Source organism: Oncorhynchus tshawytscha, linkage group LG13, assembly GCF_018296145.1.
Source record: "Oncorhynchus tshawytscha isolate Ot180627B linkage group LG13, Otsh_v2.0, whole genome shotgun sequence".
NCBI classification, from domain to species: domain Eukaryota; kingdom Metazoa; phylum Chordata; class Actinopteri; order Salmoniformes; family Salmonidae; genus Oncorhynchus; species Oncorhynchus tshawytscha.
Window position 1 is genome coordinate 89,729,010 of NC_056441.1, and position 13,616 is coordinate 89,742,625.

General features: G+C 42.3%; 1 protein-coding gene across 1 annotated transcript in view; it reads left to right on the forward strand.

Moving 5' to 3' along the window:
- Positions 1–6,008, forward strand: part of mtus2b (microtubule associated tumor suppressor candidate 2b) — a 71,519-nt gene extending 65,511 nt beyond the window's left edge. Inside the window, exons 9-11 of the mRNA XM_042294983.1 lie at positions 1,808–1,927; positions 2,760–2,857; positions 3,774–6,008. Coding sequence (XP_042150917.1) covers positions 1,808–1,927; positions 2,760–2,857; positions 3,774–4,020 — 465 coding nt within the window. The 3' untranslated portion in view covers positions 4,021–6,008. The remainder of the gene's footprint in view (positions 1–1,807; positions 1,928–2,759; positions 2,858–3,773) is intronic.
- Positions 6,009–13,616: the final 7,608 nt, after the last annotated feature.

Genomic DNA, 13,616 nt, shown 5'->3' on the forward strand with positions numbered 1-13,616 from the left:
ATACCCGCTGCTAACATGCATCCTTTGTCCTAACATGCTAATTGTGATCAGATCTTTTAACTGGGGGTAGATGATTAAAAGAAACACATTGGTGATCAGATCCTCTCCTGCCCATCTCCGGAGGTCGTCAGACATTGTTATCTGGATATCTTACAAGTGTAGACGGATCTAAACAGTGAAACCATTTAAATCATCGTTATACAGGGTAGCCTAGTGGTTAGAGTGTAGAGGCGGCAGGGTAGCCTAGTGGTTAGAGTGTAGAGGCGGCAGGGTAGGCTAGTGGCTAGAGGTAGAGGAGGCAGGGTAGGCTAGTGGCTAGAGTGTAGAGGCGGCAGGGTAGCCTAGTGGCTAGAGTGTAGAGGTGGCAGGGTAGCCTAGTGGCTAGAGTGTAGAGGCGGCAGGGTAGCCTAGTGGTTAGAGTGTAGAGGAGGCAGGGTAGGCTAATGGTTAGAGTGTAGAGGTGGCAGGGTGGCCTAGTGGTTAGAGTGTAGAGGTGGCAGGGTAGCCTAGTGGTTAGAGTGTAGAGGAGGCAGGGTAGCCTAGTGGCTAGAGTGTAGAGGTGGCAGGGTAGCCTAGTGGTTAGAGTGTAGAGGTGGCAGGGTAGCCTAGTGGTTAGAGTGTAGAGGTGGCAGGGTAGCCTAGTGGTTAGAGTGTAGAGGTGGCAGGGTAGCCTAGTGGTTAGAGTGTAGGGGTGGCAGGGTAGCCTAGTGGTTAGAGTGTAGGGGTGGCAGGGTAGCCTAGTGTTTAGAGCGTTGGACTAGTAACCGCAAGGTTGCAAGTTCAAACCCCTGAGCTGACAAGGTAGTTCTGTCCCTGAACAGGCAGTTAACCCTGTTCCTAGGCTGTCATTGAAAATAAGAATTTGTTCTCAACTGACTTGCCTAGTTAAATAAAGGTAAAATACAATTAAAATAATATCTCACTCTAAAACCATTGACAGGTGGCACCATTGACTTTAAAATATACTGAACAAAAAATATAAATGCAACAATTCTACTGAGTTCATATACGAACCATAATCTATGGATTTGACATGATTGGGCAGGGGCTCAGCCACGGGTGGGCTTGGGAGGGCATAGGCCCACCCACTTGGGAGCCAGGCGCATCCACAGTTGAAAAAGCCGGATGTGGAGGTCCTGAGCTGGCGTGGTTACACGTGGTCTGCGTTGTGAGGCCCGTTGGACATACTGCCAAATTCTCTAAAACAACGTTTGGAGGTGGCTTATGGTTGAGAAATGAACATTCAATTATCTGGCAACGGCTCCGGTGGACATTCCTACAGTCAGCATGCCAATTGCCCGCGCCCTCAAAACTTGAGACATCTGTGGTATTGTGTGACAAAACTGCACATTTTAGAGTGACCTGTTATTGTCCCCAGCACAAGGTGCACCTGTGTAATGATCATGCTGTTTAATCAGCTTCTTGATACGCCACACCTGTCAGGTAGATGGATTATCTTGGAAAAGGATAAATGCTCACTGACAGGGATGTAAACAAAGTTTTTCACAAAATTGTAGAGAAATACACTTTTTATAGGTGTATGGAACATTTTGGGGATCTTCAATTTCAGCTCATACATGTTGCGTTAATGTTCAGAAAGGAAGGGACAGACACAGTGGACAGATAACAGACACATTTTACCGTCACGTGTCGACACATTTCTGGAAATGTGTGCACATTCAGAATGGAGACACAATCAAGACAAAGGACCCATGTCAGCACCAGGTATAGACGGGACTTTAGAGTTGATCAATGCTTGCATTATAAATGGGATTCAGTCCCTAGTCATTTCTTGGTTTGCCTTCAGGATGCTCTGGCTCCATACCAGCACATTGAGGAGGATCTGAAGAGCTTGAAGGAAGTTCTTTTAATGAAGAATCAACAGATCCACGAACAGGATGTCAAGATCTCGGAGCTGGAGAGAATGGTAGGCTCAAAATGAATGGTTGTGTCAGAATGGTTATGTGTCAGAATGGTTATCTGTCAGAATGGTTATGTGTCAGAATGGTTATGTGTCAGAATGGTTGTGTGTCAGAATGGTTATCTATCAGAATGGTTATCTATCAGAATGGTTATGTGTCAGAATGGTTATCTATCAGAATGGTTGTGTGTCAGAATGGTTATGTGTCAGAATGGTTATCTATCAGAATGGTTATCTATCAGAATGGTTATGTGTCAGAATGGTTATCTGTCAGAATGGTTATCTGTCAGAATGGTTATGTGTCAGAATGGTTATCTATCAGAATGGTTATGTGTCAGAATGGTTATGTGTCAGAATGGTTGTGTGTCAGAATGGTTATCTATCAGAATGGTTATGTGTCAGAATGGTTATGTGTCAGAATGGTTATGTGTCAGAATGGTTATGTGTCAGAATGGTTATCTATCAGAATGGTTGTGTGTCAGAATGGTTATGTGTCAGAATGGTTATCTATCAGAATGGTTGTGTGTCAGAATGGTTATGTGTCAGAATGGTTATCTATCAGAATGGTTATCTATCAGAATGGTTATGTGTCAGAATGGTTATCTGTCAGAATGGTTATCTATCAGAATGGTTATCTATCAGAATGGTTATGTGAGAACTCAAGTAAATAAGGCAGAGTAACAGAACGAGCATTCATACACCTTTAGAGAGTGGTGGCTTTTTAATTGAGCAGAGAAAGCAGTTGGTTTGATTAACTAAATGGTGTGCTGTGTGTCTGTGTGTGTGTGTGTAATGTTGAATTTAATGTTGGCGCTACTGTCCATGTGTTTTTGAGCAGGCCCAAAAGAACGTGTTCCTGGAGGAAAGGGTGCAGATGTTACAGCAGCAGAATGAAGACCTGAGGGCCAGGATAGATAAGAACCTAGCCATGTCCAGGTAACAGACACCAGCAGAATGAAGACCTGAGGGCCAGGGTAGACAAGAACAGTAGTTTCCAGGTAACAGACACCAGCAGAATGAAGACCTGAGGGCCAGGGTAGACAAGAACCTAGCCATGTCCAGGTAACAGACACCAGCAGAATGAAGACCTGAGGGCCAGGGTAGACAAGAACCTAGCCATGTCCAGGTAACAGACACCAGCAGAATGAAGACCTGAGGGCCAGGGTAGACAAGAACCTAGCCATGTCCAGGTAACAGACACCAGCAGAATGAAGACCTGAGGGCCAGGGTAGACAAGAACCTAGCCATGTCCAGGTAACAGACACCAGCAGAATGAAGACCTGAGGGCCAGGGTAGACAAGAACCTAGCCATGTCCAGGTAACAGACACCAGCAGAATGAAGACCTGAGGGCCAGGGTAGACAAGAACCTAGCCATGTCCAGGTAACAGACACCAGCAGAATGAAGACCTGAGGGCCAGGGTAGACAAGAACCTAGCCATGTCCAGGTAACAGACAGCAGCAGAATGAAGACCTGAGGGCCAGGGTAGACAAGAACCTAGCCATGTCCAGGTAACAGACAGCAGCAGAATGAAGACCTGAGGGCCAGGGTAGACAAGAACCTAGCCATGTCCAGGTAACAGACACCAGCAGAATGAAGACCTGAGGGCCAGGGTAGACAAGAACCCAGCCCACCTGCAGACTCTTTTCAGAGTGTCGTCTGACAACACCTCACCCTTTTAAAGGTGTCCGTTCTGTCTTTTGTTATCTCATAAATGTTGTTTTTTCAACCACTCAACACTCCCCCTCTTCTATCCCTCTTCCACCCTCCCATTCTCTAACCCTTCCCCCTCCCACTCTATCCATCCCCTCTCCTCCACTCTTCCTCCCTCCACCCTCTGTTCCCCCATTTAGACAACTCTCGGAAGAGAACGCCAACCTCCAGGAGTCAATGGAGAAGGAGAGCAACGAGAAGAAACGCTTGAGTCGGAACAACGAGGAGCTTCTGTGGCGTCTGCAGAGCCCTCACATGTCCCCCACCGGCTCCCCCATCCACCGAGGCTCTCCCATCCTCCACTCCTCCAACACCTCCTCCCCTGGTCACCACCGTTCGTCCGCTGGCCCTGGGTCACCCGCACGACCGCACTCCTACCACCAATGAGACGCCTCTCCTCAATCCCCATCGTCTCCATCTCCCTAATCTCCTTTTCCAGACGAGGAGGGGGATGATGGAAGAGCATTTCTTCCTCCCACTACATCCCTTCATCCATCCACTGACTTCATCCATCCACTGACTTCATCCATCCGCTTACTTCATCCATCCACTGACTTCATCCATCCACTGACTTCGTCCATTCACTGACTTCATCCATCCACTGACTTCATCCATCCACTGACTTCATCCATCCGCTTACTTCATCCATTTATTGATTTCATCCATCCACTGACTCCTTCCATCCACTGACTTCATCCATCCACTGACTTCATCCATCCACTGACTTCGTCCATCCGCTGACTCCGTCCATCCACTGACTTCGTCCATCTGCTGACTTCATCCATCCGCTGACTTCATCCATTCATTGATTTCATCCATCCACTGACTTCATCCATCCCCTGACTTCATCCATTCATTGATTTCATCCATCCACTGACTTCATCCATCCACTGACTTCGTCCATCCGCTGACTCCGTCCATCCACTGACTTCGTCCATCTGCTGACTTCATCCATCCGCTGACTTCATCCATTCATTGATTTCATCCATCCACTGACTTCATCCATCCCCTGACTTCATCCATTCATTGATTTCATCCATCCACTGACTTCATTCATCCACTGGCTTCATCCATTTATTGATTTCATCCATCCACTGACTCCTTCCATCCACTGACTTCATCCATCCACTGACTTCATCCATTTATTGATTTCATCCATCCACTGACTTCATCCATCCACTGACTTCATCCATTTATTGATTTCATCCATCCACTGACTTCATCCATCCACTGACTTCATCCATTTATTGATTTCATCCATCCACTGACTTCATCCATCCACTGACTTCATCCATTTATTGATTTCATCCATCCACTGACTTCATCCATCCACTGACTTCATCCATTTATTGATTTCATCCATCCACTGACTTGTCTTGGGAAGTCCCTCTCCCTTTTTTTTAATTTGGAGGACGGAGGAACTTCTTCTTCTACCCACAACGTCTCTCCTTCCATCCATTCATCCCTGGAACTCTGGGACTTTTCATCCATCATTTTTCATCTTTCATTTTTATTCTCTTTATTTAATCAACGTTCTTTTCCCGACGTGGGAGAAATATGTCTCCATCCAGTCAACTCAGAAATGTTTTCCCCTTAGTGCATATTAGTGTCCCTATCTGAGAATAGTTGGCTTCAAAAACTTGCCCAGGTCCAATGTTCCACTACTAGATGGATATAGACACAGGCCAAGGCAACACATCTGTGTGACAAATTCTGAAGTGACAGAACGTGTTTCCCAAGTAAGGACCGAGGGCAGAGCTCTCCTCCATCCCATCTTGTTTGTATCTCCGACCTTCGCGTAATTGTAATATCACAAGGTCTGTGCTCTCGAACCACGGAGGTTTTGAAATGTAGGATTTTTTATTTATTTTTAACCCCTCTCTCTATCAAAAACACCCTGATGCCCCTTTCCTTTTATGAATTCTATCAAGCAGACAGACTGATGTAGAAGAAGGACTCTCTCCGCCATTTTGGATCTCATGGTGCCTACAGTATCTCTCTCCATGTATTTACCTCCAACTGTATCTTCAGCTACTGGTCAGAAACGCAACAATGAATACAAGAAGCGCCTTCGCTGTCCTGCCTTTACTGTCTGCCTTCTGTATACAGTAGGCAGGTCTCTCACCAGCAATATCCTTCTCAAGCCCCCCCCCCCGGGAACTACACAACAGCATTAAGAAACAACTGCATATGTTTTCATAATGTTAGCCTTCATATTAGTGCATATTACATTTACGTGTTAGTCGTTTAGCAGACAGTCTTCTCCAGAGAGACTAACAGGAGCAATTAGGGTTAAGTGCCTTGCTCAAGGGCACATTGGCAGATTTGTTTTTTTTTCTCACCTAGTCAGCTCGGGGGGAGGGGGGGGACCTTTCGGTTACTGGCTCAAGTCTGTTGACCGCTAGGCTACCTGTCGCCCCGCATATGAATAGTTACAGTATATAAGTAAGCAGCAATGAAATTCTACATACCGGTTAAGATCATAAAGTCCTGACGACCCCATTTAATCCAGTTAGCCCTAGACTGCTACTGAGCCACATGGCGGATCAATGTTGGACACAGAAATCTACCGACCTAACACTGACGCTGTCCTAGAAAGACTGGGATCGGCAAGGCATCTGTTCAGTGCATTAGTTGAGGGTCACTGTAGGGCTGTGCAGTACTTTAGGGTCTTTAGACAGTAGTACTGTGTAGTACTTTAGGGTACATAGACAGTAGTACTTTAGGGTCCATAGACAGTAGTGCTGTGCAGTACTTTAGTTGAGGGTCACTGTAGGGCTGTGCAGTACTTTAGGGTCCATAGACAGGGGTACTGTGCAGTACTTTAGGGTCCATAGACAGTAGTACTGTGTAGTACTTTAGGGTCCATAGACAGTAGTACTGTGTAGTACTTTAGGGTCCATAGACAGTAGTACTGTGCAGTACGTTAGGGTACATAGACAGTAGTACTGTGTAGTACTTTAGGGTCCATAGACAGTAGTACTGTGTAGTACTTTAGGGTCCATAGACAGTAGTACTGTGTAGTACTTTAGGGTCCATAGACAGTAGTACTGTGTAGTACTTTAGGGTCCATAGACAGTAGTACTGTGTAGTACTTTAGGGTCCATAGACAGTAGTACTGTGTAGTACTTTAGGGTCCATAGACAGTAGTACTGTGCAGTACGTTAGGGTACATAGACAGTAGTACTGTGTAGTTCTTTACTTTAGAGTTAAATTCACAGTTGGGATGTACATTACGTAGGACAGTCTTCTGCCTGTATTGGACCATGTCAGACTGCCTCTCTACAATCCTCCCCATCTGTCTTCAGACTACAACGCCTCTACTCTCATTTCGCCTCGTCTTTCCTGTTTACATAGAGGATTTACAACAACCCAGAGAATCATGTTGAACTGCTTTACATAGAGGATTTACAACAACCCAGAGAATCATGTTGAACTGCTTTACATAGAGGATTTACAACAACCCAGAGAATCATGTTGAACTGCTTTACATAGAGGATTTACAACAACCCAGAGAATCATGTTGAACAGCTTTACATAGAGGATTTACAACAACCCAGAGAATCATGTTGAACTGCTTTACATAGAGGATTTACAACAACCCAGAGAATCATGTTGAACTGCTTTACATAGAGGATTTACAACAACCCAGAGAATCATGTTGAACTGCTTTACATAGAGGATTTACAACAACCCAGAGAATCATGTTGAACTGCTTTACATAGAGGATTTACAACAACCCAGAGAATCACGTTGAACTGCTTTACATAGAGGATTTACAACAACCCAGAGAATCATGATGAACTGCTTTACATAGAGGATTTACAACAACCCAGAGAATCATGTTGAACTGCTTTACATAGAGGATTTACAACAACCCAGAGAATCATGTTGAACTGCTTTACATAGGGGATTTACAACAACCCAGAGAATCATGTTGAACTGCTTTACATAGAGGATTTACAACAACCCAGAGAATCATGTTGAACTGCTTTACATAGAGGATTTACAACAACCCAGAGAATCATGATGAACTGCTTTACATAGAGGATTTACAACAACCCAGAGAATCATGTTGAACTGCTTTACATAGAGGATTTACAACAACCCAGAGAAGCATGTTGAACTGCTTTACATACAGGATTTACAACAACCCAGAGAATCATGTTGAACTGTTTTACATAGAGGATTTACAACAACCCAGAGAATCATGTTGAACTGCTTTACATAGAGGATTTACAACAACCCAGAGAAGCATGTTGAACTGCTTTACATACAGGATTTACAACAACCCAGAGAATCATGTTGAACTGTTTTACATAGAGGATTTACAACAACCCAGAGAATCATGTTGAACTGCTTTACATAGAGGATTTACAACAACCCAGAGAATCATGTTGAACTGACAATCAAAATATGTTTTCTCTGATGACATTTGTAACATTTGTAACCAAGGATCTCACTCACTGTAAAGCATGGTGGTGTAGCTGTCTTCCTGTTTTGTTCCCAACGACCTGGTTGTGGGGTATCCCCATTCTTAGGGACTCCCACCCACCCAGACAGTCATACAGTATGTCAGTAGGAAAATGAATTGAAGTGGATTGTGTCTAGCGAAAGGTTTGACTAACTGTTGTCAAAGAAGTGCAAGCACACCTCTGGTTACCTCTTTTTGAAATTAAAGTGTTGCAGATGAATAGAAGATAGAGACTCTGTGGTTGAATAGAAGATAAAGACTCTGTGGTTGATAGAAGATAGAGACTCTGTGGTTGAATAGAAGCTAGAGACTCTGTGGTTGAATAGAAGATAGAGACTGTGTGGTTGATAGAAGATAGAGACTGTGTGGTTGATAGAAGATAGAGACTGTGGTTGAATAGAAGATAGAGACTGTGGTTGATAGATGATAGAGACTGTGTGGTTGATAGAAGATAGAGACTGTGGTTGAATAGAAGATAGAGACTCTGTGGTTGATAGATGATAGAGACTCTGTGGTTGATAGAAGATAGAGACTCTGTGGTTGATAGAAGATAGAGACTCTGTGGTTGAATAGAAGATAGAGACTGTGTGGTTGATAGAAGATAGAGACTGTGGTTGATAGATGATAGAGACTGTGGTTGATAGAAGATAAAGACTCTGTGGTTGATAGAAGATAGAGACTCTGTGGTTGATAGAAGATAGAGACTGTGGTTGAATAGAAGATAGAGACTCTGTGGTTGATTAGAAGATAGAGACTCTGTGGTTGAATAGAAGATAGAGACTCTGTGGTTTAATAGAAGATAGAGACTCTGTGGTTGAATAGAAGATAGAGGCTCTGTGGTTGAATAGAAGATAAAGACTCTGTGGTTGATAGAAGATAGAGACTCTGTGGTTGATAGAAGATAGAGACTGTGGTTGATAGAAGATAGAGACTCTGTGGTTGATAGAAAATAGAGACTATGTGGTTGAATAGAAGATAGAGACTCTGTGGTTGAATAGAAGATAGAGACTGTGTGGTTGATAGAAGATAGAGATTGTGGTTGATAGAAGATAGAGACTCTGTGGTTGAATAGAAGATAGAGACTCTGGGGTTGAATAGAAGATAGAGACTCTGTGGTTGAATAGAAGATAGAGACTCTGTGGTTGATAGAAGATAGAGACTGTGGTTGAATAGAAGATAGAGACTCTGTGGTTGATAGATGATAGAGACTCTGTGGTTGATAGAAGATAGAGACTCTGTGGTTGATAGAAGATAGAGACTCTGTGGTTGATAGAAGATAGAGACTGTGGTTGATAGAAGATAGAGACTCTGTGGTTGATAGAAAATAGAGACTCTGTGGTTGAATAGAAGATAGAGACTCTGTTTGAATAAAAGATAGAGACTCTGTGGTTGATAGAAGATAGAGACTCTGTGGTTGAATAAAAGATAGAGACTCTGTGGTTGATAGAAGATAGCGACTCTGTGGTTGAATAGAAGATAGAGACTCTGTGGTTGAATAGAAGATATAGACTCTGTGGTTGAATAGAAGATAGAGACTCTGTGGTTGAATAGAAAATAGAGACTCTGTGGTTGAATAGAAGATAGAGACTCTGTGGTTGATAGAAGATAGAGACTCTGTGGTTTATAGAAAATAGAGACTCTGTGGTTGATAGAAGATAGAGACTCTGTGGTTGATAGAAGATAGAGACTCTGTGGTTGATAGAAGATAGAGACTCTGTGGTTGATAGACGATAGAGACTGTGGTTGATAGAAGATAGAGACTCTGTGGTTGATAGAAAATAGAGACTGTGGTTGAATAGAAGATAGAGACTGTGGTTGAATAGAAGTTAGAGACTGTGTGGTTGATTAGAAGATAGAGACTCTGTGGTTGAATAGAAGATAGAGACTGTGGTTGAATAGAAGATAAAGACTCTGTGGTTGATAGAAGATAGAGACTCTGTGGTTGATAGAAGATAGAGACTCTGTGGTTGATAGAAGATAGAGACTCTGTGGTTGAATAGAAGATAGAGACTGTGTGGTTTATAGAAAATAGAGACTATGTGGTTGAATAGAAGATAGAAACTCTGTGGTTGAATAGAAGATAGAGACTCTGTGGTTGAATAGAAGATAGAGACTCTGGGGTTGAATAGAAGATAGAGACTCTGTGGTTGAATAGAAGATAGAGACTCTGTGGTTGATAGAAGATAGAGACTGTGGTTGAATAGAAGATAGAGACTCTGTGGTTGATAGATGATAGAGACTCTGTGGTTGATAGAAGATAGAGACTCTGTGGTTGATAGAAGATAGAGACTGTGGTTGATAGAAGATAGAGACTCTGTGGTTGATAGAAAATAGAGACTCTGTGGTTGAATAGAAGATAGAGACTCTGTTGTTGAATAAAAGATAGAGACTCTGTGGTTGATAGAAGATAGCGACTCTGTGGTTGAATAGAAGATAGAGACTCTGTGGTTGATAGAAGATAGAGACTCTGTGGTTTATAGAAAATAGAGACCCTGTGGTTGATAGAAGATAGAGACTCTGTGGTTGATAGAAAATAGAGACTCTGTGGTTGATAGAAGATAGAGACTCTGTGGTTGATAGAAAATAGAGACTCTGTGGTTGAATAGAAGATAGAGACTCTGTGGTTGAATAGAAGGTAGAGACTCTGTGGTTGAATAGAAGGTAGAGACTCTGTGGTTGAGTATAAAGATAGAGACCCTGTGGTTGAATAGAAGATAGAGACCCTGTGGTTGAATAGAAGATAGAGACTCTGTGGTTGAATAGAAGATAGATACTCTGGTTGATAGAAGATAGAGACTCTGTGGTTGATAGAAAATAGAGATTCTGGTTGAATAGAAGATAGAGCCTGTGTGGTTGATAGAAGATAGAGACTGTGGTTGATAGAAGGTAGATACTCTGGTTGAATAGAAGATAGAGACTGTGTGGTTGATAGAAGATAGAGACTGTGGTTGATAGAAGGTAGAGACTCTGTGGTTGAATAGAAGATCGAGACTCTGTCGGCTGCGTCCTAAAGTAGTGCACTATAAAGGGTGCCATTTCGGACCGCGCCCTGTACTCCCATTCAGGTCCCTTGAAGGAAAAGCCATGTGTAGTGTTCTCACTCCGTACGTCATTCAGCATGATGGATTAATGCGTTCTTAGGCGAACCCTGTGGTATAACCTACACGTCCCCTTGAAATACATTGAACATGTGACCTACCACTCTCTGAATGGTACTGACGTGTTGAGAATCACATTGAAAAGGCTAAGGAGTTGATCCAGATTGATGTACGGGTTACATTAGTATCATAGTTGTTTTCCTGCAGCCCCAGGCCTTGGCACTGATGATGCCTGCATTTATTACGTCTGTATTAGTTAGGTCTGTGATCCTGCAAGTGGCTGTGTTTACACAGGCAGCCCATTCTGATCTTTTAGTGGCTGTGTTTACACAGGCAGCCCATTCTGATCTTTAGTGGCTGTGTTTACACAGGCAGCCCATTCTGATCTTTAGTGGCTGTGTTTACACAGGCAGCCCATTCTGATCTTTAGTGGCTGTGTTTACACAGTCCGTCCATTCTGATATTTTGCACTATTATTGACAAATGAACTGATCTGATTGGTCAAAAGACCAATTAGTGAATAGAATATCAGAATTGGGTTATCCTGTGTAAATTCAGCCAATGATGAGGCAAACCTCACGGGATACATTTACTGATCTGAAGTGAACGTTCTAGAAGAATGTTCTGGTACCAGTCTGTTGTTTATTTATTTACACATCGTAACCATGGTGAATCTACTCTTGTTGTCACTCTCTGTCCAAGTGTACTTATCATTGCATCTATTTGCGATCAACTCAACAAAAAAAAAACACAACAAAAAAATGGATTTGCTTTCTTTCTTGCGTAGCCTTGCGTCTCTGTGTGAGTCAAACGTTTTTTGGTGTTGAGATCCACAAGTGACATCTAGGCAGCTGTGGAAAATCCATCGTGACTTTCATTCTCATTTTCTCCATCTCACTGGATCTTTGTCTTGTCATAATACTAGCTAACCAGGAAGTCTAGTTTGGGAAAAAAATTGTTCAATGGAGTATGATTATGAATGATTATTCACGATGAATATTGTAAAACAGGAACCATTGTATTCATTGTATTGAACTGTGATACCTCTTGTCTCAAATCAGAGATCAATCTCAGGTCTTGAAGGAAATTCATGACTCATAACAGAAAGCCAAGAGACTGCCATTTATTAATTTAAACATTTTATTTTACATTTATTCATGATTTTTAAATGTGTTATTGTATTTTTTTTTTTTTTGTGGGTTTTGTATTGTGACAACATATTTAAACCATGTTGTAAAATGTCTACCGGATGTAAAGTATCATACAGTATTTATTATTTTTAATTTAAGGATTTGTTTAACAACACTTAGCAATGTAAAAAATAAAATAATATTAGTTGATTCAGAGTTAGATGATGTGGTGTAGAAAACCACCACTTTCCCTTGTATAGAATGTCCTATTTACACTGTGTCAATGTAAGCATTTGAAGCAGAGTAACACCGATATCTGAATGATGATGATATCTACCTAGATATAGATATAGCAGAATAGATGTAGACATAGTAGAACTAGAGTAGTTTGACTGCATGGCTGCAGAGGAGACGATGCCTCCCCAGATACCCTTACCAGAGGTTAGCCCTTTGAGCTAAAAGGCTGATAGCTCAGTAACTGGTTGGTTACATAGGGAAAAGGTAAAGGAAGGTTAACCCTTCAGGCTAAAGGCCGATAGTAACTGGGTTAGTAACTGGTTGGTTACATAGGGAAAAGGTAAAGGAAGGTTAACCCATCAGGTTTAAAGGCCGATAGTAATTGGTTAGTAACTGGTTGGTTACATATGAGATTTATCTAGAAACTTTACTGTTCTTCAGGTTTGAACAGAAGTGCATTGATTGAATCTTTATGTTCCTTCCATTCTAGAACAGAAGGTTGACCATTATGACCAATGTACTCTAGAACTCTTTAATGTTCCTTCCATTCTAGAACAGAAGGTTGGGTTCCCAGTAGATGTACTCTAGAACTCTTTAATGTTCCTTCCATTCTAGAACAGAAGGTTGGGTTCCCAGTAGATGTACTCTAGAACTCTTTAATGTTCCTTCCATTCTAGAACAGAAGGTTGGGTTCCCAGTAGATGTACTCTAGAACTCTTTAATGTTCCTTCCATTCTAGAACAGAAGGTTGGGTTCCCAGTAGATGTACTCTAGAACTCTTTAATGTTCCTTCCATTCTAGAACAGAAGGTTGGGTTCCCAGTAGATGTACTCTAGAACTCTTTAATGTTCCTTCCATTCTAGAACAGAAGATTGGGTTCCCAGTAGATGTACTCTAGAACTCTTTAATGTTCCTTCCATTCTAGAACAGAAGGTTGGGTTCCCAGTAGATGTACTCTAGAACTCTTTAATGTTCCTTCCATTCTAGAACAGAAGGTTGGGTTCCCAGTAGATGTACTCTAGAACTCTTTAATGTTCCTTCCAT